The following is a 25,553-nucleotide window of genomic DNA, read 5'->3' on the forward strand; positions in this document are numbered from 1 at the left end:
ACATTCATCTGCACGCAGCACCTATTTTTCAACTTATTGTTTTGGGACTTTATTCATTCATTTATTAATTTCACATTTTCTTTCTTCACAGTTAAATGTTTTTTGTGCACTTATATATGTCAGTCACATTTAAATTTTGAAATGCTTTTGTGATGTTGGTTTATTTCAATAGCTACTGTCAATCAATTTAATTTGATATATACCTCCTGGTTCACAGATTTATATACCGTATTTATCGGCGTATAACACGCACAGGCGTATAACACGCACAGGCGTATAACACGCACCCTAACTTTATGAGGGAAGTTTCAGGAAAAAAACTTTCCACGGCCCCCTGCGTATAACACGCAGGCACAGTTTATCCTCTATTTTCAGGGTAAAAATGTGAGTGTTATACGCAAATAAATACAGTATATATTATTTTATTATATTAATTTATTATTTTTCATATTGGATTTCATTAATTCATTATTCCTTAAATTTGGAATTTTGATCACATTTTAGCGCTGTACCTCACTACCATTATATATCTTGAATTTTGTATCAACATTTTGGTACTGGCAGCTGTTTTCACGTTTAAAATCTTCACATTATTTCCTTCATCATTGTCTAGCGCAGTGTTTCCTTTTTGTTTTTTTGAATTACTATATACAGCACAACTCTTGCTTAAGACCTCTTTTCCTTACTGCTCCAACACTTCAGTTGCTGTAGACCGTTACTCCTTTAGCACTTCACTTGCTGCAGAATCCCAGACCAGTTAGGACCACATGGTTAGGCCTGACACTAACTCAGCCAGGCCTCAGTGAATTGCCTTTTGTGGGCAGGAGCCTTGGACACCTATGATGTAAAAATAGTTATGGTGCTAACTGTCCTCAACTCGGCTACTGATCCTAGTAAACCCTATTCAGGCCCTGACAGCCTTCTTGGCTGCAGCTGCCTTATTCCACTGCCCTTTCCACAGTCCACTCTGCTGGTTCTGCACCCGACCAAAGCTGCAAACTCCCAGTTCTCTCCGGCATACCTCCCCAGTCCTCCTGACTGTGCCTCACTCACCAGCCCTCCTGGCTGCGACCAGTTGTTCTCTCTGGAGTCTCTAAGCAGTGCTCTCTCTCTCGTTGTGCTCTCCTTGCTCTCTCATGTGCCTCTACTCCAGGATCTCTTCTCCTCCAGGCCCCAGCTCACCCCCCTAGACTAGGGAGCTCCCTGTGGGCACCCAGACATCCTCCACACACTCTGACTCCAGTTCTTCCATCCGACAACTCCTCCCCACCTGGGCTGACCTTAGGTGTTTAAGGAGGCCTACCCCCTGCCAATCCAAGTTGGGGATTGGTCAAGGCTTCCCCAAATACCCCAGGCAGCTCCACCTCTCCTCTCCTCCTGTCTTTCTAGCACCTTCTAATAAAAAGAGGGAAGTGACAGTGATGCTAGCTGTGAGTCAACCATCCCTACCCTGAGCCACTCCAAGCCCAGAATAAAAACAACCAGGCCTAGCCACCAGCTTGGCTTGCCTACATCTAAAGAAAAGTCCAAACTCTAGCACCTACCTAACTAGAGGGTGCTACAAATGTAAAGAAAGGGATAAGCTTTTTTGCCATGTTAATGCCTAACCATTTTTCCTATATTTTAAGGAAAAGCTTAAAATGATATTAAAGGCTCATGTTTTTTTTCTTTAAAATAATAACATGTCATACATACCCACTCTGTGCAGTGGTTTTGCACAGAGCAGCCCCGAACCTCCTATTCTCGGATCCTCTGCAGGCGATCCAAAGGGGATATACCACCTCCCTGTTTGAGGAGAAATTTCACACTGAAAGCCCTCTTCACTGCATCTAAACTGTGTCTATGGGTACGTTGACAGGCAGTATCACCTGCAGAATGCAGCACAGCCTGGGCAATGTATATGAGGCTGTTGGACGCCATTGCCTGGTTTAAACAAGCGGCTGAGGTGAGTTAAAAATGCACCTCAACTGCCTGGTTTTGTAGCCTGACATTGTCCATCTGAAAGGGGTCATTCTGTGTTAGCATTTTTATGTCACATAAAATATACATTTCCATTAAATTCAAAGAGCATATACAAATACGTCCAGGGGACTATTCATGTCGGCACCAGGGGAGAGCGCGGGGCGCGCGCGCCTCCGGCGGCACGCACGCGCCCCTATTGCCTGAACTGCAAGATGACGTATAGCTACGTGATCTCGTGCAGCCGAGCCGACCTGCCGCTGTATAACTGGCGGCTGGTCGGCTAGTGGTTAAGTTGTATGTAAGACCTAACATAATTTTCGGAATTATTGTAGGTGGACAGCGAATAGTATGGATAATAGAACATTCATTTGTCTTTTGAGGACACGCAGAAGAGATTTATACCCAATCTCTGGACTTGGATCCTAGCCTTTTTTCTGTATGTTGGCATGGTAAAAGAGGAATGGTTTGGGGAAAATGACATAGTAAGACAGAGCACTTTAAATTTAATCTTTCAAATCAAACATTAAATTTGGTTTATCAAGGACGTATATCCCGGTTCGGTTGTGATTTTCTCTGAAATCATTCCTAGATTTAAATGGCTGAGTTCGGCTGTTTTTCGCTCTTATGAAAGAATAAGGAAACATATAAATAGGGTTGTTAAAAAGTTTATGGTCCTTAGCTATGGTTTCTCTTATCGTCTTATGTCTTATGGTTTCTCTTATCGTCACTTAGAATGAGAAGGGGGTATCCCAGTCCTTTATCGGAAGGACGGAGTTCACTTGTCTGATATCGGTATGGATATAATGAATAATAATCTCCAGACATGAATTGAGCAGGCCGCGGTTTGGGTGTAGCTTGCAGCCCCTCTTTCTATGTGGGGACAGTTTAATAAATACTGATGTGGTTTTGTAGCTGTAATAGCCAAGCTGAGTAAATGGTTATTATATATTTAAGTTGGTTTAAATTCCTATGGTGAATTTTATGTGAGTTGTTTTACAATTATATTAAAACCAATAGTAAAGGCTGCGGCCAATTTTGTTCCAAATAATATTGAGTGGTCTAATTATTAAACATGTCTGGTGATTACTTGGGATATTTGCTGCTTGTTATCCCATGCACTGGAATGCATCAAAACGCATCAAAAATTAGAAAACAAGAAAAAAAGATTTGAAATGTATCCAGAAATACATAAAAAAAACACACAGGAACATGGCAAAAACTTGTTAAAAACGTGCATTCACAAACGCATTTGGGAGCGAATCTGCAGTGTATTTTTGTGGTGTGAACCAGTCCTTAGGGTCATATGTACCCAGAGAAAAATGTCCAAAATCCAGACTTCATGTGCTTAGGGCATTTGTCCTCGGATACATACAGCCTTAAATGTTAGTACCACTCTGTACATCATACAGCCCCATTCAGCTGCTGCAGCTTTCAGGCTCTTTAGACCTCTACAGGCTTCTGGCAGCGGGGCTGGTGCTGTAGCTGTGCTTCTCGATGCACTGAAATACTGGGATCGCCACACACAGGTTAAATGCTTAGTATGCATGTGACCTTACACTGGAAGTTTACTGAGGGCCAGTTGGCTACTGCTAATATATAATGAAAAAACATCAAATAAATCTGAAGGGATTTGTTGGTGGTCTTTCACAGTCTGCATTTTATTTTTTTCTTGTTATCTTGTCCTTATCTATCATGTATAGTGATAAGTATGACATACCGTATTTATCTGCATATAACACGCACCTTCATTTTAAGAGGGAAGTTTCAGGAAAAGAACTTACATTTTAAATAAAGAACTTTGAAGCAAAATAAGGGCCAGTGCCCATCAATGCAGCCTGATCAATGCCCATCTGCAGCCTCAAAATTGCCCATCAATGCAGCTTGATCAATGCCCATTTGCAGCCTCAAAATTGCCCATCAATGCAGCTTGATCAATGCCCATTTGCAGCTTCACAATTGCCCATCAATGCAGCTTGATCAATGCCCATCTACAAGCTCACCATTGCTCATCAATGCAGCTTAATCAATGCTCATCTGTAGCCTCCACATTGCCATGAATGCAGCCTGATCAATGCCCATCTCAGGGAGGGGGGCGGGATGAGCGCCATCAGATTACATACAGCGAGAATCTCCTGTTTACTCGACGGCCTCTTTAAAACAAAGTCCCGCTTCCTGGACCGGCTTCTATGATAGACAGAACACTGGTCCATTGCTGGCCCAGGAAACGGGATTTCCTATTACAGAGGTCGCTGAGTAGACAGGAGATTCTTGCTGTAAATTATCTGTCGGTGCTTGTCTCACCCCCCCCCCCCTCCTCATTTTCTTCGAGGCAGCCCAAATTGCAGTATCGGCGTATAACACGCACACACTATTTGAAACCGATTCTGTTCACAGGCTCTGGTGAGTAATATACACACAGCAAGAAGACCCTTTTCTGTCCCTTCTCATCTGGAACCATTCCATGCTGTATCAATTCTGTCCCTAATCACTGGGGCTCTGTGCCTAAACTCACTCATGCTCCAGAATGACGTGGGTCACATTATTTATCAGATCCCCTGTCAAGATGTCCACCTGAGATTTTGTGAGATTTCAGCCTCCAATTGGACAACTGTCTTCCCCAAGAAACTGCTGGAGTCCACAAGAGGACATTTCCCTTGACAAACTCCTCTCCAGCTATAGCATTAACACACTGCCACCTACAGGTTGGGATAATGCCTGCACCTGCTTACAAGTACCCACAAACTACTCTCAAGTATACTTCAAGAATTTTTGTGTCTATTTTCAGGTGTTTTTCTCATGGCAGATGACAAGAAAATGGTTAATAATTTTGATTTCCTTGTAGTAGCATTCATGTGTGATTTGCAAGTTTAAAGTGGTTCTAAAGCCTCAAGGTTCTAAAACCTTCTCTGCTGAAGGATCCCCCAACCCCCCCTTATTCTTAGCTGAGCCCGATCCAATCCAGTGACATGCACAAGAGCAGCGGCTCTCGATGCTGTCTCCCTCATCATTGGGCACGACTCATTGGTCTCATGAAGCTGTCTCCCTCCTCATTGAGTCATTGTCTCCCGCTGCTGTCAGTCAAATGCTGTGATGAGATAGCAGAGGGCGCCTGATTTGCCTGGTCTGTGTCAATAGACAGAAACAAGGTGACACGGGAGCAAGCCCACACAGGTGCCCCCATGGAAAGCGACTTTCCATGGTGGCACTCGTTGAAGTGGAAGGGCCTGGCACGCTTGCGGGGGTCCCCAGAATAGGAGGATCAGGGCTGTTATGTGCAAAACTATTGCACAGAGCAGGTAAGTATAACGTTTTTTTAAAAAAATCTAAAATTCTAATTTAAAAAAAAAAATGTTTATTGTTACTTTAAGGAGGCTTGATAGTGCATGTTCTAATGTTCATATGTAAAGTAATGTCATATAGATTTAGACCTGTTGTTCCATTCTTTGATATAAGGCAAAAATACAGATTGGAAAGAAATGGTAAAAATCGTTACAAAGTACACTGATCATAGCCAGGCATTATTAGCATGAACTTTCAAGTTACATTTATATTTTAATGCCTATCATAAGCAGGGTCATCATTTTTTTCTTTCCAGGGAGGGTTCAGTCTTGTGCAATCAGAGGAGAACCTTAGCACGCTGTGGCTAAATTACACTTATAATGTAAGGGGCTTAAAACTTGAGCTGACTCACTAAGTACAAAGTAAAATGTGGCGCAGTCCTTGTACCCACAAATTATGCATTAATAATTACTGTGCCAAACACAAGAGTTTAACAGACATGTATAAACCCCAGCACAATCATTTTGAAGAATTAAACCATCCATACTGTAATGATTGCTAAGGCAGTCATATCATGCGCCAGGTATAGAGCACTGATTCTCAGCTTTAGTGAGATCAGGGCCAGGTATTTTTCTTCCAAAACCTTCCATGCCTCATCAGTAAGAGCCCATTTACGTTGCTGTGCATTAACAAATATTATGTTGCGCTTTAAAGGATGGGTTCACCTTTGATAAAAAATAATAATAAATGCACACCTTTTTTGCAGGTTAAAAAAACGTGCATTTATTTATTAATTATGAGCCTGTATAGCATTGCACCCGCGTTCAGCAGGGTGGTCAAGGCTGCTAGCTTAGTAACATGTTACACCCTGGATAAGGGTGTAACATGTAACATGTTATGAAAGGTGAATTTAGTCCTTAAATTAAGGCAGCCAATTCAAAATACTATAAAAAGTATGGGAACACATATTTTGCATTTCAGAACCTTTATTTATATTCATACCATAAAACATGGGAATGCACAATATGTACATTGTATTGCCATACTTTTATTACATGGATATAAATTTTATTTGCCTGCCTTGTGTCTGCTATGTATGTCTGTTGTTCTACCTTATGGTCATGTAATCAATATATGACTGATATTAATAGATAAACATAGCAAGCATAAAGCGGGCGACATGTACAGCTAATCCAGTGCAAGGTGTGTATCACTCATTGTAGGTCTTCCCTGTTCTCTGTGATCACTTCACCACTACAAGTGGAGAGGGGAAACTGGTGCATTGGGACAGTCCAAAACTCTGCTTCTGAGACACTGTGAACAAACCTAGAAACAGGGTTTATACCTGTACCCTTTTTCCAACACTGTTCACCTCTGTTCCCTCTGGCACCCTGTTCCAACACGGTTTACTTCTGCATCCTTTGCTACCCTCTTTCATCACCACTCACTTCTGCATCCACAAACATCCTCTTCCAGGATTGGGCTGGGCTGTAGTTATTTCAGACCAGTAGCAACCTGTCCATTAGGGGTGCACGTGCACCGCCCCCATCTAGGCATCCAGCCCCCTGATCTACATGTCGGGTGCCCAACACATTTAGACTTTTTTTCTTTTAAGCATGTGATTAGAGCCAGAGGCTCTAATTGACTTCAAAAAAGGGAGGCCTCGGGGCGCAGAGCACTAATTCCTGAGCCCACCCAGTTGTGTGACAATAGTGAATGCATATTCACTATTGTCACACGGATTCTCCTCCCAACCAATCAGGAAGCGAGTTGTGAGACCTGTTTCCCGATTGGCTGAAAGGAGAAGCGATCTTACTAGCCAAAGAGCAAGAGGGAGGAGACACCATTATGACTGCAGGGATGGCTCACCCGCAGTGGCTCAGCCATCCAGCATCCAGGACACCCCAGCTTGGCAGGGAGGAGGGGAGATCGGAGAAGGCGACCGTATCCCGCATTTAGGGGGTGTTGCTGGTGTTCCCCACATTCATGTCCTTATCAAAGATTGCATTGAGTTTTGTTTCCTCTAGTGTCATGGGGATTATGACATAATTTTTTGATTGCAGAGGGAGAGAGACTGCTACTGAAAGCTAGGCATTGTGGGACATATAGTCCGGAAAGCCAGGATTTCAGTGGATCTAATGCTGCTGCTGCAAACTACATTTTCCAGTTGGCTGGAGAGAGAAAGCATTTTGGGTGAGCAGATAAATAGAACTGTCTGTGGAGGGGCTCACTCTCTTGAGACACAGGGGGCCATATCCACAAAAGAGATACTCCGGCGTAAGCCGTCGTATCTCTGGTTCTAACTTTGGAACTGATCCTCAGAAGCAGTTTTCCTAAGTTAGGCAGAAGATCCGACATCTGTAAGGGACTTACACTGCCGGATCTTAGGATGCAGTACCGCATCCGCCACTGGGGGCATTTCGAGTCGAAATGCCTCTGTTAGTATGCAAATTAGCACTTAGGGCGATCCTCAAAGCTTTTGTACCTAGTTTTTTCGCCGTAAGTGTTAGTTTGCCTGGTGTAAAATTAGGGCTGGTTCTACAAAGTGTAAAGTTAGTCACACCTTGTAAAGGCCCATTCAAGCGACGGCATTTGGTATGCATTCCCGAGGGAGAACTCCATGCCAATTTTCAATGAAAAAAACGGCATGGGTTCCCCCTCAGGAGCATACCAGGCCCTTAGGTCTGTTATGGGTTGTAAGGAGACCCCCCTCCGCCGCAAAATTGACGTAGGGGGTCCCCCTACAATCCATACCAGACCCGTATCCAAAGCACGCTACCCGGCCAGCCAGGAAGGGAGTGGGGACGAGCGAGCGCCCCCCCCCCTCCTGAGCCGTGCCAGGCCGCATGCCCTCAACATGGGGGGGTTGGGTGCTCTGGGGCAGGGGGGCGCACTGCGGGCCCCCCCACCCCAGAGCACCCTGTCCCCATGTTGATGAGGACAGGACCTCTTCCCGACAACCCTTGCCATTGGTTGTCGGGGTCTGCGGGCGGAGGCTTATCGGAATCTGGGAGTCCCCTTTAATAAGGGGGCCCCCAGATACCGGCCCCCCACCCTAAGTGAATGGATATGGGGTACATCGTACCCCTATCCATTCACCTGTAGGCAAAAAGTAAAAGTTAATAAACACACAACACAAGGCTTTTTAAAATATTTTATTATTCTGCTCCGGACGCCCCCCCTGTCTTCGTTATTAGCTCAATTACCAGGGGGGGCTTCTTCTTCCACTCTCCGGGGGTCTTCTCCGCTCTCCGGGGGTGTTCCGCTCTCCGGGGGGGGCTTCTCCGGACTCCGGGGGGCTTCTTCCATCTTCTCCCCTCTTCCGCTCTTGACTCGGCGAACCCCGGTTCTTCTGCAGCTGTCCGGTGCCTTCTTCTTCAGCGCTGGCTGCCTGCTATGTTTGTGTGTTAGCTCGATTTCAAACAGGCAGCCGGCGCGGTCTTCTGTGATGTCAGGGTCTTCTGGTCTTCTGTTCTTCCTATGTTGCCTCGTCGCCTCTTGTCGCTGTAATGATGGAAGCGCGCCTTGCATCACATTTATATAGGCATCGCCGTCCCATCATGCTCCGGTAGGTACCCACGTGGTGGGTGCACGTGGGTAAGCACCCACCACGTGGGTACCTACCGGAGCATGATGGGACGGTGATGCCTATATAAATGGGATGCAAGGCGCGCTTCCATCATTACAGCGACAACAGGCGACGAGGCAACATAGGAAGAACAGAAGACCAGAAGACCCTGACATCACAGAAGACCGCGCCGGCTGCCTGTTTGAAATCGAGCTAACACACAAACATAGCAGGCAGCCAGCGCTGAAGAAGAAGGCACCGGACAGCTGCAGAAGAACCGGGGTTCGCCGAGTCAAGAGCGGAAGAGGGGAGAAGATGGAAGAAGCCCCCCGGAGTCCGGAGAAGCCCCCCCCGGAGAGCGGAACACCCCCGGAGAGCGGAGAAGACCCCCGGAGAGTGGAAGAAGAAGCCCCCCCTGGAAATAGAGCTAATAACGAAGACAGGGGGGGCGTCCGGAGCAGAATAATAAAATATTTTAAAAAGCCTTGTGTTGTGTGTTTATTAACTTTTACTTTTTGCCTACAGGTGAATGGATAGGGGTACGATGTACCCCATATCCATTCACTTAGGGTGGGGGGCCGGTATCTGGGGGCCCCCTTATTAAAGGGGACTCCCAGATTCCGATAAGCCTCCGCCCGCAGACCCCGACAACCAATGGCAAGGGTTGTCGGGAAGAGGTCCTGTCCTCATCAACATGGGGACAGGGTGCTCTGGGGTGGGGGGGCCCGCAGTGCGCCCCCCTGCCCCAGAGCACCCAACCCCCCCATGTTGAGGGCATGCGGCCTGGCACGGCTCAGGAGGGGGGGGGGGCGCTCGCTCGTCCCCACTCCCTTCCTGGCTGGCCGGGTAGCGTGCTTTGGATACGGGTCTGGTATGGATTGTAGGGGGACCCCCTACGTCAATTTTGCGGCGGAGGGGGGTCTCCTTACAACCCATACCAGACCTAAGGGCCTGGTATGCTCCTGAGGGGGAACCCATGCCGTTTTTTTCATTGAAAATTGGCATGGAGTTCTCCCTCAGGAATGCATGCCGAGCGACGCTGTCATTTTTTTTTAACATTATTTGTTTTCCCGGCGCGTCTTTTTTTCACCCGTCGTAACTTTAGTGTCCCGTCGCAATCCACAAAGCCGCCCGGCGTCAATTACGTTCGCGCGATGCACGTCGGGAAAATGACGTCACGCGCATGCGCAGTACGGCCGGCGCGGGAGCGCGCCTCATTTAAATTGTAAACGCCCCCCGGAGAGGAGGAACGCCTTACGACGGCGGCACTTAACTTACACTGCTTGAAATTTTTACGTAAGTGCTTTGAGGATCAGGCACTTAGGTAAAAACTTTAAGTCAGTGTAACTTAACTGCTGAAAGTTAAGTTACGCCGCCTGGCTGAGGATTTGGCCCAGGATCTCCAGCTGCAAGAGTTTTTAGCAGATTGGGTCGGATGTCATCGGACATGTCTCCGCTGACATCCGATGCTCCATAGGGATGCATGGAGCGGCCGTTCAGGTCCGCCGTCAAAACTGACAGGTGGACCTGAACGGTCCGTTCGTGTGAAAGGGGCCTTACAATACAGTGAATTAATATTGTCACTCTAGGAGAGGAAGCCTAAAATAAGAAAGCCAATGCAGCCACTACATATAAGGGCTGGTAGGTTGTGGATTCAATTTTTATGGCATGGGTTTAGAAATATTTGACTGAAACAGACAGTTTCAGACCATTTAGAGCATTTACCCTTTTCTTATTTTCATAGACAGGGAGGCCTGGAATGAAAGGACAAGAAAAACTAGAGTAATGAAGGGCCGGGCATGACAAGGGGGAGAGCAGGCAACACAGGGGGTTAAGTTTTTTTAAATAGTGAGGGGTGGTGGTAAGGAGGACAGTCTGTGTGGGAAATAAGCTGAGGGGGTGGAGCGGTATAAATGAAGTATGAGCACTCTGGGAAGTTTTTTACAGAGAGAGGAAGCTTTCCTACCCACCCTCCCTGTTGTGTGTTTTTGTGTGGTTTTCCTGTGTTCTTGTCTTGCAGGGTATGGATTCTGGACGTCATAGCAGCTGGAGCAGGCGGTGTCGTTGGTCTTTGTCGGTGGAACAATCAGAGGTCATGGAAATGGTGGGGGGCTCATCGGTGGTATGTGCCCCTCTGTTGTATTCCAGTGGAACAGTGTCTGCTGGAATTCGGTTATGGTTGCACTTCGGGTGGGGGTTGTCTCCGAGCTGGTATACGGCTGGAGGCCTGGTATGGTATGGTCCTGCAGTGTAGTAGTGGGAAATGTGTCAGTTTCGGGGTAGCGTCAGAGACCAACAGACTGGGCGTTTAAGAAATTGTGATTTAAAATTTGGAAATATGTTAATGGAGAGTTATTTTAATAGTTGGAGTTTTTGATATTATTGGTTAAAAAAAAAGTCTGTTATGGCCATTTATACTCCAACTCTGGTGTGGTCTATTATTATCATTAGTTGGTATGAAGGGGGTTATGGTTAGAGGATGGGTATAGAAGTAAGGTGAGAAAGGGGTTAATGTGGGGTGTAAAAAGGGAAGATTGGGGAATATCTCGAGTACACTGGTCATGTCCACCCCTGTGCCTGTAATATGTGCATGTGTTCTAATAGAAAGGAAAATCAATCAGCAGGAGATCCACATAATGAAAGCCTAACGCTCAGAGGCGTCCCTAGAGGGGGCCCTGACCCCCCCAACATCATGCTGTGCCCCACCATGTGCCCCCCCCCCCCCACATGGCAATTTGTGTATTTTGCTCCCCGAGAGGGAGAGCGTCCCCAGTCAGCTCTGCGGGGGATTCCTTCCCCTCCCTGTGCTCGCCGACACTGCATAATGCAAGCGCTCACACAACCAGATATTCTAGCCTGGGCCGTGTTTAAGTGTGTGCACTGCAGACTGCAGTACACTGTAATCACTGAACTACATTATCTCCATCCCTTCTCTCCCCCCCCCCCCCATCTGTCTCCCTCCCCCTCTCCTGTTCTTTCAAAACATTCACAATTTACTTTCACTTTCAGTTAGGCAGATAATATACGGTGCAAATTTCTTTCCTGCATCCACAAATTGCAGGAAAGAAACTTGCATGATTCCCCCTTCAACAGACAGTGGTGACAGGGGAATATCCCTCCTGCCCAGCAATTATATTCTCCCGACAAACAGTGATTATCACTAGTGACTATACAGCAACCACTAGTGATAATTATAAGAGAATCTGCTTATTAATGGATCAAATCTCAGCCAGTTTCTGCTGAACCAGCTGAGATTTAAACTGTCTATGGCTGGTCTTAGCTCTTAGGCAGCCCATACATTGATTAGCACTGTGGAGTGTCGGCTTCCTGGCGTGATCAGGCATGTGGGATTTCAAACACACCCGAGCCCATCTCTATTGGTTGTAGACAGTTGAGCTCCCTGCAGGTTGCTTAGCAGCAGTGGACCCTTCTCTGACATGCTGATCGGGATGCAATCCAGGTGATGCTCTTAGTCAAATCCTAGTCATAAATATCAGTGATTTTATTGATCAAAGCCCACACTTTACAGGCATAGAGCCCACATGGCTGCTGATTAGGGCTGCCACCTCATCCCTTTAAAACAGAACACATATGAATTACACAGGTTCTGTGGCTGATTAAGGTGGTAATTGAACTCAAGTGGAGCCTTATCTAAATTAAATCAGCCACAGAACCTGTGTAATTCATATGTGTTCTGTTTTAAAGGGATGAGGTGGCAACCCTACTGCTGATCATAATACGGTTGATTATATTTATGTGGTTGTACTCTTGATGCTAATAAATACTGTGTTTATTAGATCTGACTGGGAGCATCACCTGGATCACATGCCGATCAGCATGTCAACAGAGAAGGTTATACAGCATTACTGCTGCTAGGTGACCAGCTGGGGGCTCGGCTCTCTATAACCAATAGTGCCAGCCTTCCCCTGCATGCACCCATAATGTCACCAGCACTAGGTCCTAATAGACTGCCGCCGCTGCCAAGGAGACAGACGCCAGACCAGCGCTGTAAATAGCAGGGACAGGACAGCTGGGGATCCCCACTGTGGCAGAACAACAGGGCCTGGTGGCAAGACAACCTTTGCAACCCTGATAGTTCTCCCACTGCTTTGAACCCTTATATTTTCTTGGTGTGCTGGTGACATATATCTCTTGTTTTCTGCCACCCTGGGGGGGCCCCAGTATAGTAGGAAGGGAGCTCACTGCAGAACATGTGAAAGGGCCCATAGTGGGATCGTAGTAAAGGGCCCCAGGATATATATATATATATATATATATAATTGCATTTTATAGTTGGCCCCCTACTTTTGTCCCTGTCCCCCCCCTAAATATGAAAGCTGGAGACGCCACTACTGACGCTGTATTTACATTATGGCAGGTAGGAAACACACGTAAAACTGCAGGTAAACTCACTGCTCTTTAGCAAACACTTGGTGGGTGCCATTAGTCCTGATCAGCAAAAATGCACTATGCAGCTTAGTGCAGCGCCATTTAAAAAAAATAAGAATGCAGATCGCAATAATGTAACTTAAATCTCCCGAAACGTATCTGTGCACTTTACTCTTCTACTGAGGTTATGTGTGATATATAAGACAACAAGCCCTGTTCCATGAGACCTTTGGTTTAAAAAGAAAAATGACAGATAAACTAATAAAGATGAGTCACAAAGAATGGAATGCCCTTTAGTCCATTTGTAAATGACATGTTAAAGAGATAAAAATACTTGGAAAAAAATGTATATTACTTTCTTTACAGTTCATGCAAATTTAAAATGATATAACGCTGCAGTGATATGTTATAGAAGATATTCCTCCTATTTCTGTATGGTTCATCATTCTAAACAAGACTTGCTACTTTGTGCTCTGAGAATGCTTCTGTATCAGTCTTAGGCCCCATACACACGAGAGGATTTATCCGCGGATACGGTCCAGCGGACCGTATCCGCGGATAAATCCTCTCGAGGATTTAAGCAGATTTCTATGCGATGGCGTGTACACACCATCGCATTGAAATCCGCGCCAAAATCCTCTGGCGATGACGTGTCGCGCCGTCGCCGCGAATATGACGCGGCGACGGGCGCGACACTGTCATATAAGGAATTCCACGCATGCGTCAAATCATTACGACGCGTGCGGGGAATCCCTTTGGACGGATGGATCCGGTGAGTCTGTACAGACGAGCGGATCCATCCGTTGGGATGGACTTCAGCAGATGGATTTGTTGAGCATGTCAGCAAATATTCATCTGCTGGAAATCCATCCCAGGGGAGATTTATCCGCGGATAAATATCCGCCGGAGTGTACACACCATAGAATCTATCCGCTGAAACCCATTCGATGGGATTTATCTGCGGATAGATTCTATGGTGTGTACGGGGCCTTAGAGTCGGTTCACACTAGGGCGACACGACTTCCAGCGCGACTTTCAGAGGCGACTCCGACACGACTTGAGCATGAACCACAGGGCGATCTGGGGCAATTTACAACACGACTTGAAGTCGTCTCCAGGACAGGAGACTTTCCAGTGGCCAATCAAACAACAATCAGCTCTAGGGGAGGGAGGGAGAGGTTTGCCTGAGAAATGTATGTTATCTTCCTGGAAAGTCGCTTCAGTTAAGACAGTGATCAGACTTGTATCAGACTTGGAGGCGACTTCCATTGAAATCAATGGGTACAAATCGCCTACAAGTCGGATTGAAGTAGTACAGGAACTTCTTTTGAAGTCGGAGCGACTCGAGTCGTGTGTATTAACACCGCTCCCATTCACTTGCATTGTTTTTCTCTACAGCGCGACTTGGGACGACTTGAGGCGACTTCAAGTCGTATCCCAAGTCGCCCCAGTGTGAACCGGCTCTTACGGCTTTGCTGCTGTGCATGTTATAGACTGCAGTGATGTTTTCTTTCAAATGTCTTACCAAGGGATTGCCTTTGGACCCAGAGGACTGGCAACCTTCAGTTTGGAGGGCAAACACAACCAGCTAGCCCTCCCATTGTACATACATGTTTTTCTAAGCTGCAGGAAGCAAAGTGTGCCATTGTGTCTCAATGATTGGTGGGAATGAGAAAAGATGTAAACACGGAAGGAGTCGCGCTAAATTTTAAACTAAATGTGAATTGATAATGTGATATAAACACAATGATTAAGATGTGCAAAGCATAAATGATGATGCTATATCTGTGCAAAAACATATAAATATATAAATAGTCCGCAATGCAATTGATGAAAAGAAAAAAACAAAAAAATTTGAACTGAAAAAATGAATGAACACAGTTCCCAAAAAATTTATAGAAAAAAATTCCCAAAAGTGTAACGCGGTGACGTCAAAGCGCCGCCTCCCAAAGTTTCGTCACAAAAGGGACGTGTTCACGTCCCTTTTGTGACGAAACGTCGGGAGGCGGCGCTTTGACGTCACCGCGTTACATGTGTGAGGACCCGGATATTCCGGGCACACGCTTCCTATACACAGACCGGCCGGCTGTGCGAGATTTTACATGTTACATGCCCAGACTGTCTGGATTGATGTAAGTGCATTACTTTCTTTTTAAAATAAACTATTATGCAGTTTTACACTATGAGTTCCTCTTGATCTCTTTTCATACGCTGGAGAATACTGGGTTATCTTTAGTGAGGACTACTGATCATCGTGGGGTCCTAGTGGATGAATTGCTTTGACCTGTTCCCTAGTGGAGCTGGATATCGTTCATGCTGTTTATTGTCTGATTTCTGGTAAGAGTCAGTGTTAGCCATTGGTGGAGGTCTCCTGTCTATCAGTCATCACAACGTCTGTGGAGTTCTTTGGCACTTTCGGGAATTTTTTTCTATTAATTTTTTGGGAACTGTGTTCATTCATTTTTTCAGTTCAAATTGTTTTGTTTTTTTCTTTTCATCAATTGCATTGCGGACTATTTATATATTTATATGTTTTTGCACAGATATAGCATCATCATTTATGCTTTACACATCTTAATCATTGTGTTTACATCACATTATCAATTCACATTTAGTTTAAAATTTAGCGTGACTCCTTCCGTGTTTATGTTTATTTGATGTTGTATGACATTTGAGACGCAGCTGTTACACTTACTGTGGTATGCGCAATATTTTTTCTGTTTAATGAGAAAAGATGGCTGCTTCTACTTTTGTTAAGCCTCTAACATGACTGTTTTTGTTTTTTTACTAAATGCAGCACATTGTTTTCAATTTGCCTGTACACACAGATGCGTAAACATGCGCTGCATACAGTATGGGTATAAAAAAAATTACAAACATCTGAGTTGCTGGTCAGTATTTTGCTCATGCATATCGCGTAAAATTTGGTATGAAGAGGTAATGTTGCATTCTGTGAGCTACAGTTTATTTCCTTTTTTATTGGTCTTATGTAATATTACAATTTTCTGAGATACAGAATTTGGGGTTTTCACTAGCTGTAATCATCACAATTAAAATAAATAAATGCTTGAAATATATCACTCTGCGTGTAACGCATCTATATAAAATATATAAGTTTCACTTTTTGAACTCAATTACTGAAATAAATTAACTTTTTGATGATATTCTAATTTTATGAGATGCACCTCTACCTACAATGGATGTACAAAGGTGGAACACTGGAACACTTTTGTGAAATATTGGCAACTGTGTTTAAAGTGCATTCTCCACCTACAATGCATCAGCTCCTCCACCTACATTCTCCACCTACAATGCATCAGCTCCTCCACCTAAATTCTCCACCTACAATGCATCAGCTCCTCCACCTACATTCTCCACCTACAATGCATCAGCTCCTCCACCTAAATTCTCCACCTACAATGCATCAGCTCCTCCACCTACACTCTTCACCTACAATGCATCAGCTCCTCCACCTACACGCTTCACCTACAATGCATCAGCTCCTCCACCTATAATGCATCAGCTCCTCCACCTACATTCTCCACCTACAATGCATCAGCTCCTCCACCTACATTCTCCACCTACAATGCATCAGCTCCTCCACCTACATTCTCCACCTACAATGCATCAGCTCCTCCACCTACACTCTTCACCTACAATGCATCAGCTCCTCCACCTACAATGCATCAGCTCCTCCACCTACAATGCATCAGCTCCTCCACCTACATTCTCCACCTACAATGCATCAGCTCCTCCACCTACATTCTCCACCTACAATGCATCAGCTCCTCCACCTACCCTCTTTACCTACAATGCATCAGCTCCTCCACCTACACTCTTCACCTACAATGCATCAGCTCCTCCACCTACAATGCATCAGCTTCTCCACCTACATTCTCCACCTACAATGCATCAGCTCCTCCACCTACAATCTCCACCTACAATGCATCAGCTCCTCCACCTACACTCTCCACCTACAATGTATCAGCTCCTCCACCTACACTCTCCACCTACAATGCATCAGCTCCTTTTTTTTGTCTCTTGGCATTCCATCACATGACATCTCAGAGCCTAAGTGCTGGAATACCGGAAGACTTCCTTCTGCTGGGTGCTGTGATCATAGGTTTGAATAGGGAACAAGAAGCTATAAAATGCCCAGCATGGATCACTGACTGTGGGTCCTGTTTGAGTGGTGAAGATTCTCCAGTCTTGTTTCAACTCAGTACTGCCCCCAACCCCACCTTCAACTGTTTGTACTCCACCTTTAAAGTTTGGATCTCCTTCCTAGTAGAATATTATTCAAATTTTATTTTATTTTAAAACATCTGTTCTATTTTGTAATCTATTTTGTAATCATTAGCGGGGTCAAATTGACAGCGACAGGAAAATTTGAAGGCACATGATGGAAAATCTTTTAGAACAAACAAATTACTCTGTCAAAACTCTGTGTGAATATCAGCAGCAAAACAACTTCATTATTCTAGCATTATAAAGAAGAAAAGAATGCGCTGCATTAAAAGATCCAATAATTTGCAGCATGACGAATGTGCTATCTCCATTATGAACGCTAGTTTTACCAGACCGATCGCTTCCGTCTCGTACTTAATTCTGAGCATGCACGTTTTTTTGCACGTCATAATTGCATACAGACAAACGCGATTCGCAATAGGATTGAGAAAACTGAGATCCTGCTCTCATTCTTTTCTTGGCAGGAAAACTGACAGAAAAAGTGTGATGGAGCATACACACGGTCGGTTTTCCTGACAAAAACCTCAGATTGCACTTTTCCTGTCAGGAAAAACGATTGTGTGTACGTGGCATTAGTGTTGTCAACCTGCAGCAAGCAGTGCTGTTACTGACAGGATCTCCAGGTAAGAAACTTCCTAATAGAGTCACAAAAAATTATTTCCCCAAGAAAACTATATACAGGGAGCCATAATAGCAAGCATACTGAAAAACAAATGGTGAATGTACATATACCGTACGTTTAGGAGAACTTGTAATTTTGCCCTAACTTAGCAATGTGAGATGTTGTCCTTGAACATAGTGTATTGACAGTAGTCGCATGCATGGTAGTAAAACATAAGTTGCTTTACTTCCAAGAAGAGTTTGCACTGCATTATTAAATGAAAACATTTCTGCCCTCTTTTATTGGGTCATGCATAGCCTTAGGACCCCCCAAAAACAGAATATCCCTACAGTATATGGATATACCCTGCTTGGTTTGAAATCTTTCTAGCCTAGCAAACATTTTGATGAGGTTTTCCATCTCTAACCCACTCTGAAAAAAATGTTCTGACCTTACACCTACTGGATTTTATTCTGTAATTTTTGGACAGTATAAAATTATTAAAAGTGTTTCCAATAAGGCAAGGTGGGGAGGCTTTATTTCTGTGATTCAACCATCAAACCTCAAAGTTTTAGGTAGTCAAAGGTTAGATTGACCCAGAATTTAATTACCATTTTATGTGGACAAATTTTCCAAAATGACTTTTCAATAATAGATGCTGCCATCCATGAAAAATTCCATTGCACTCAGTTGTCATCAATTATTTTGTTGTTCACAGCCAGCTCACGTCTGTAGTAATATACTGTATATTTTGATTTACTGTAAAAAACCAATTGGTCATAGATAGATAGCTTTATAAATAGAATTGTAACTCTTTATCCTATGTGGAGTACTCAGGCAAAACTTATGCCAGATGTACCCACCACTCTGAAGAATTGGAATTGTAATCACCACCGGAGATTCAGAAGTTACACAACACACACCAAATTGAAAGTATGTAGATCATCGATGTAGATTAGATTAAAGTTTTCTTACCAAGGGAAGCCACTACTACCGCATCGCAGGATTGAGAGATGTAAAATGCTACTGCCAATAAGGTAAAAACAATTGGACGTGTCCCATCATCTCTGTAGGTTGTAATGATAAGTGCACGCACTCTGTTGTTTTCCAGACTGACATTATATAGACTTCCCTCCCTATTAAATATCTGTACCATTATCCATGCAAAATTACACCAATTAACCTTTGGACACCTGTACATAAGTGACAGTATATAATTGCTGTCCTCATTGTATCATCCTCCCAAGTAAGGCTTCAGACTTTGACACTGAACTTCATGAAGCAGCAAGAAATCTCTTGTTATAGTATAGACACAGTACAGTTACAATCATAATATCAGTATAAAAACTGATAATTCTACGAAACAATCGTTTTCATTACAAGATAGGTATTTATTCTTTTGCTGAAGTGGCTTAAAATTGTGGTGTTTAATAGTTAATTATATATATATATGCATGAACTGCTGAAAATGTTTACTTATTGGCTTGCCGCTTGCTGGCGCAACCTCAGTCACACATCAATGCAGCAACCATAGCCCATCTTCCCCAACAACCATTTCAACTACACCTTCACCCTCAGTCTTTATTCCCTTTGATTCAAGGATTTAAAGTGTAACTAAAGGCAAAAACTTTTTTTTGGGGGTAAATGTCTCTTTCACTTCCTGTCCAAAGCTAAAATACAAAGTCATAGGAAATCCATAAAAAGTGGGGGAAATCCTATAGTGCCACCAGGATCACAAGATCCAATGTCGCCATTGGAAAATTTCCTCTTTATTACCATTCTCATGTCAACCTAAATTGTGGGATTTCCTTTCACTTTTGATGATTAAAGTAAACAGGTCAAATAGAGAGGGTGAATCCCCCTACTGGGTTCAAAGTCAGCAATGAAACCTCACAGGTGTTCTAATCCCTCTCCACTCAATCGAAAACTAAAAAAAAGTAAATTCTTCTGTACCTTTCCTACCGAGTCCTTTGCCACACTACACTCACCTCTCATCCCCTTCCCGACCTTACTGGGCAGGTTGGCTCCCCTAGGCAATACAATATTACCTTACATCGCTTCACCCTTTGACCACTAGGGGGCATGCACGCTTTATAGCAAAAAAAAAAACCGCATAGGTGATCAAATACCACCAAAAGAAAGCTCTATTTGTGGGGGAAAATTGAACGTCAATTTTGTTTGGGTAACAGCATCATACGACAATGGCCTGGTCATTGAGCAGCCAAATCTTCCAGGGCTGAAGTTGTTGATCATGCAGAGATATTTAATTTCATGCTACTAAAAAAACCTAGAGTGTACCTGCAGCCGAAATATTTTAGTACTGAGCTTTAGCCTCGGTGCGATGCGGGAACCCCCATGCCATTCAATTTTGGTGTGGACCAAAAACGGTACTACACGACTTTGGTCCGAATGCGATGCAAAATCAGACATACAATCCGTATCGCACAGACATTGCATGTGATTTTGCACAGCAGTACGGTGCAAATCACATGCGATGTCGCACAGCGCAGCAGTGTGAACCCAGCCTTAGAGAGAGTAAGAGTTAAAACTCATATTCTTAATAGTCTATGTCCTGTTGGAGATTTTACTTAATTTTCTGTCCTGGACACGCAACAGGAAATAAAGAAATCTCACCAACATGAGGAGAATTGCCATCTAAAGCCCCGTACACACGTCGGACTTTTGCCCAACCAACTTCAAATCCGGCACTTTTCGTATTTGTCCGACCGTGTGTACGTTCCATCGGACCAACTTTTTTGGCTTCAATCGGGACAAAAAGTTGGGTCTGTGAACGGACCAACTTTCTGTTCCGAAAAAAAGTCCGATTGTGCAAAGTGCGACCGTGTGTACAGCAAACCATCGGACTTTTGGACAAAGTACAATGCGCATGCTCAGAACCATTGTTAAACTCAACCAACAATAGCATAAGTTAACCAAAGGGTGGCGGTAAGAGCAAGTAAAACCACGTGATGTTGGGAAAGTGTTAGAAAAGTTTGCAGAAAAGTCCGAGCATGTGTATGCTATGGGTTGTGATCGGACAAATCAATTAAGACAAAAAATCCAAGGGAAATTTTGTTGGATGTCCGACCGTGTGTACGAGCCTTTAGACATGTATCATTGAACATTGAATGATTTACACATTAGCAAAGGTCTGGACCTGCCACCTTTTTACCACTACTTACTCTAACATCCAAGTCTCTGCTTATGCTGGACATTTAGACAAAATAGGAGCTTTTGGCTGCTGTTAGTTTTGAATAGTGTTTCACCGGCATCGACATTGGGGGTGACCCTGACTGATCTATCACATTAATGAATGGAGCTTCTGTGTCCATGTAAAAACATTGGGTTAATCTTTTTTACATAGTATTTCAAGGACTAATAGTGCTCAGAGGTTAACACTAAGGAACTTAATACTTTTTCCATTAAGTCTCCAAATATCAATAGTATCAGTAGTTATGAAGAAACCTAATAAAGCAGTAGATACCATAACACAACAGTTAATTTTTACCCAGAAAATTAAGGCCTCATGCCCACGGAAGTTTTTACATCCATATTTATGAGTGTTTTTTTTGCATCTTTAAAATGCCTCTCATGTTAGCCCACCATGACGTTTTGAGCTGTAAATGGCATAGCCGTTTTAAGTTGCAAAAAAAAAAACAGGACCAGTGCATTCTGAAGCTCCAGCGTTAGAGCTGTAAAGACATCAGACGCCGGCAAAAGGTGTCAAACTGTGATTTAACGAGGCTGTGATGCCCCTTATGACTCACAGTCCCATCATGCCCTGGGACTGTGACGACATAAGGGGTGGGGTCAACGGATGACGATGGAGAAGACCGGGCACTCGCTAGCAAAAGAGTGGGCAAAAGAGCAGAATATAGCGGAGGAGCCTGGCAGAAGACACCGGAGATTGGGAGAATGAACCGAAGAGCGGGAGAAGAGGCCGGAGAGAGCGGAGAAGTCGGAAGAGACCCCCGAAGTCGGAAGAGACCCCGGAGCTGCCTAATAAATTACTTTAAAAACCTTTGTAGTGTGTTTTTATTGCCACTTTTTCCCCAGGTGAATTGGTAGGGTACAATGTAATTTTGTAAAAAAGGAGGACCTATTTTAATGTGCATATATCGCGTGGTGACACCGCGAATGCACCTGTATATAATGTGCCAACCCCCCTGATATAGCGAGAATTGAGGAAAGGACTAATAAGTTGGGCTTTAAGGGCACACAGTACAAATAGATGTAGAAAACTAGAGATTTATTTAGTATGAAATATCATAAAAGTGGAACAACATAAAATCAAAAAATTACGAAATTAAGTCAGCAACTAATACTACAACTGTGATTACAACAATATACAATCATATCATATAAAGGCTTCGTTAGAGAGCACAGTTACAGGTACAACGTTGAGTTGTGTATCCAGTGTAGTATTCCAAAGGTTTGGTGAAGAGCTTGCTCTACATGTTACGCGCTTGGCGCTTCCTCAGGAGCATAAGATATTGCATCTAAAAAGTAGGTCGCATTGGGGGTAGACAAGCGACAGTAGCGTGTTAACCCCACAGTGGCTGGACGGACAGAATATATCAAGCCAGCCAAGAGTGGGGAAATAATCAAAAACACTGAATTGTAAGCATACAGGTGTTCGGACAGTCAGGTGCTGGTAGGCACTAAAAACTCGGATCCAGGGATCTAAAGCAATGCGGTAATTCAAAGCTCACAAGTGCATGCTGGGCTGGGCAAGATAGATAATAGCATATGGTAATGCAATCCAAAAGATCCTGGGTATGTGAACCCCAAGGATATATATAGGATTACCAAAGCTAGTTCCTGCAGCCTGATCAGCAAAATGAGTACCGCATGTGTCCCCAGGGAAGCGATGACCCCATACTCATTCACATAGGGTGGGGGGCTGGGATCTGGTGGCTCCCTTATTAAAGGTCTCCCCAGATTCCTATAAGGTCACCCGCCCGCAGACCCCGACAACCAACAGCCAGGGTTTGTCGGGAAGAGGCCCTTGTCCTCATCAACATGGGGACAAAGTGCTTTGGGGTGGCGCATGTGGCTTGGTATGGTCTAAGGGGGGCCCCCCTTTCCTGACCTGCCAGGCTGCTTGGATAAGGTCTGGTATGGATCTTGGGGAACCCCCACGCCATTTTTTTTTGGTTGTGGGATCCCCCTTAAGATCCAGACCAGACCAAAGGGTCTGGCATCGTCTTGTCGGGGAACCGCACACAATTTTTTTTAAATTTTCGCTGGGTTTCTCCCTTCCCGATTCTTAGCACACAAGTCGCACCGCAAAATCGGATAATCTTGTTGATCCGACTTCTGGTGCGACCTCTATTCAAATCAATGGGCTCCCATAGGGAAAAATTTTGAATAGAGAAAGAAAACGCATCTGAATCTAGCGCGTGAAACGTGCATTGAATTCAATGCAAAATCGCAGAAAAAAATTGTACAAGCTTTAACAGCCCATTTTTTAAAACGTCCGTGGGCATGAGGCCTAAATGAAAAGCAAGATGTACTATGGTTCTGAACTTTTGTTAGTACGTAGTTCGTGTAATAACAGTCACAAATGAATAATAAAAAAGATAGAATAGAAAATATTTTAAAAGCTCATAAATGTGAAAAAGAATACATTTAAAGATAGCTAATTTCTTGCTAATTTAAACTAATAAAAGTTTTAGGGGCAGATCCACAGAGATCTGCACCAGCGCAGCGTATCAGAGATACGCTACGCCGCCGTACCTTACCTGGCTTTAGTTCGAATTCACGCGCCGCAAGTTACGGCGGCGTAGTCTATCTCTGGCAGGGAAATTCAAAACGGCGATTAGGGGGCGTGTTTAATTTAAATGAAGCGCGTCCCTGCGCCGAATGAACTGCGCATGCGCCGTCCCTAAATTACGTCCATCCCGATTCACGGACGACTTACGCAAAAAAAAAAAAAAATTCTAAATAAAACGCGAGAACGACGGCCATACTTAACATGGCAAGTCTAACTATACGCCGCAAAAAAACAGCTTTAACTATACGCCGGAAAAAGCCGACTAGAGACGACGTAAGAGAATGCGACGGCCGCGCGTATGTTCGTGGATCGTCGGAAATAGCTAATTTGCATACTCGACGTGGAAAACTACGAGAACTCCACCCAGCAGACGCCGAAGTATTGCATCTAAGATCCGAAGGCGTACTGAAGCCATACGCCTGTCGGATCTAACCCAGATGCCGTCGTATCTTGGTTTAGGATTCAAACCAAAGATACGACGCAGAAATTTGAAAGTACGCCGGCGTATCAGTAGATACTCCGGCGTACTCGCTCTGTGGATCTGTCCCTTAATGTGCTTGCCTGCAGACTAGGAGTCTGAATTTAAGAGTCAGAACTCCTAATCTAAATACTTGTTCCAGGTCAGCGACTGTGAAAATACTTAAAGGCATTTAATCAGCATGACAGCAGCGTATTGTATTAGTAAAAGGAAAGTAAATGTTACGCTTTTATTGTCATCACTAGCACGGAATAAGGACATCAATATTTGACCTAGCGCCCCCCCCCCCCCCCAACCAATACACACCCCACATGTAGGATAAAATGTAGAAAGACAAATAGGCAGAATAACCCGATATAGTACAGAGAACAATTTCCACAACCTGTATGCACACCAAAATAAACTTGTGCATAGATGACCACACTTTACCTACCAATGGAACTATTTTTTTTGGCAATGCTGGAAGGTATTTTTTTTAATTGTGACACCATAATTTTTAAGGATCAAGTCTCAAACTGTTCATTAAAGGGGTTGTAAAGGTAAAAAATGTTTTCCCTAAATAGCTTCCTTTACCTTAGTGCAGTTCTTCTTCACTTACCTCATCCTTCGATTTTGCTTTTAAATGTCCTTATCTATTCTGAGAAATCCTCACTTCCGGTTCTTCTGTCTGTAACTACACACAGTAATGCAAGGCTTTCTCCCTGGTGTGGAGAAAGCCTCTTAAGGGGGCGAGCAGGAGGGTCAGGACGCTTTCTACTTTGCAGATAGAGCCCCTCCCCCTCAAGAGGCTTTCTCCATACCAGGGAGAAAGTCTTGCATTACTGTGTGGAGTTACAGACAGAAGAACAGGAAGTGAGGATTTCTCATAAGAAATAAGGACATTTAAAAGCAAAATCGAAAAATGAGGTAAGTGAAGGAGGGCTGCACTAGGGTAAAGGAAGCTATTTAGGGATTTTTTTTTTACCTTTACAACCCCTTTAAGGTTATGTAACTGTGCCCCCGTGAGGTCGCTCCATGTTTCAGCATGCACACATTACCCTGCTGGTCAGACATCCATTTTAGGCACACTTTCTCCAGTCAATGAACAGTCTCTTGCTTGTTTTTGTTGTTTTTATTAGGGGATTAAACTCGCATGGGGAAAATGGACATGGGATGCCCAAATGATAAATATTTCTTAGTGGAATAAAGGTAGTTGAATCCAAATTGACAGTCTTTGCTACTTCACATCTCCTCCAGCACACTACTTGAGATC

At 44.1% G+C, this 25,553-nt stretch overlaps 1 protein-coding gene across 1 annotated transcript in view; it reads right to left on the reverse strand.

Annotated features, from left to right (window-relative positions):
• LOC120935690 (alkaline phosphatase-like) overlaps window positions 1-19,203 on the reverse strand; it is an 84,854-nt gene extending 65,651 nt beyond the window's left edge. Inside the window, exon 1 of the mRNA XM_040347743.1 lies at window positions 19,023-19,203. Within this exon, the coding sequence (XP_040203677.1) occupies window positions 19,023-19,203 (181 nt within the window). The remainder of the gene's footprint in view (window positions 1-19,022) is intronic.
• Between the last annotated feature and the right edge of the window lie 6,350 nt (window positions 19,204-25,553).

This window comes from Rana temporaria, chromosome 4 (genome assembly GCF_905171775.1).
Source record: "Rana temporaria chromosome 4, aRanTem1.1, whole genome shotgun sequence".
NCBI lineage: Eukaryota > Metazoa > Chordata > Amphibia > Anura > Ranidae > Rana > Rana temporaria.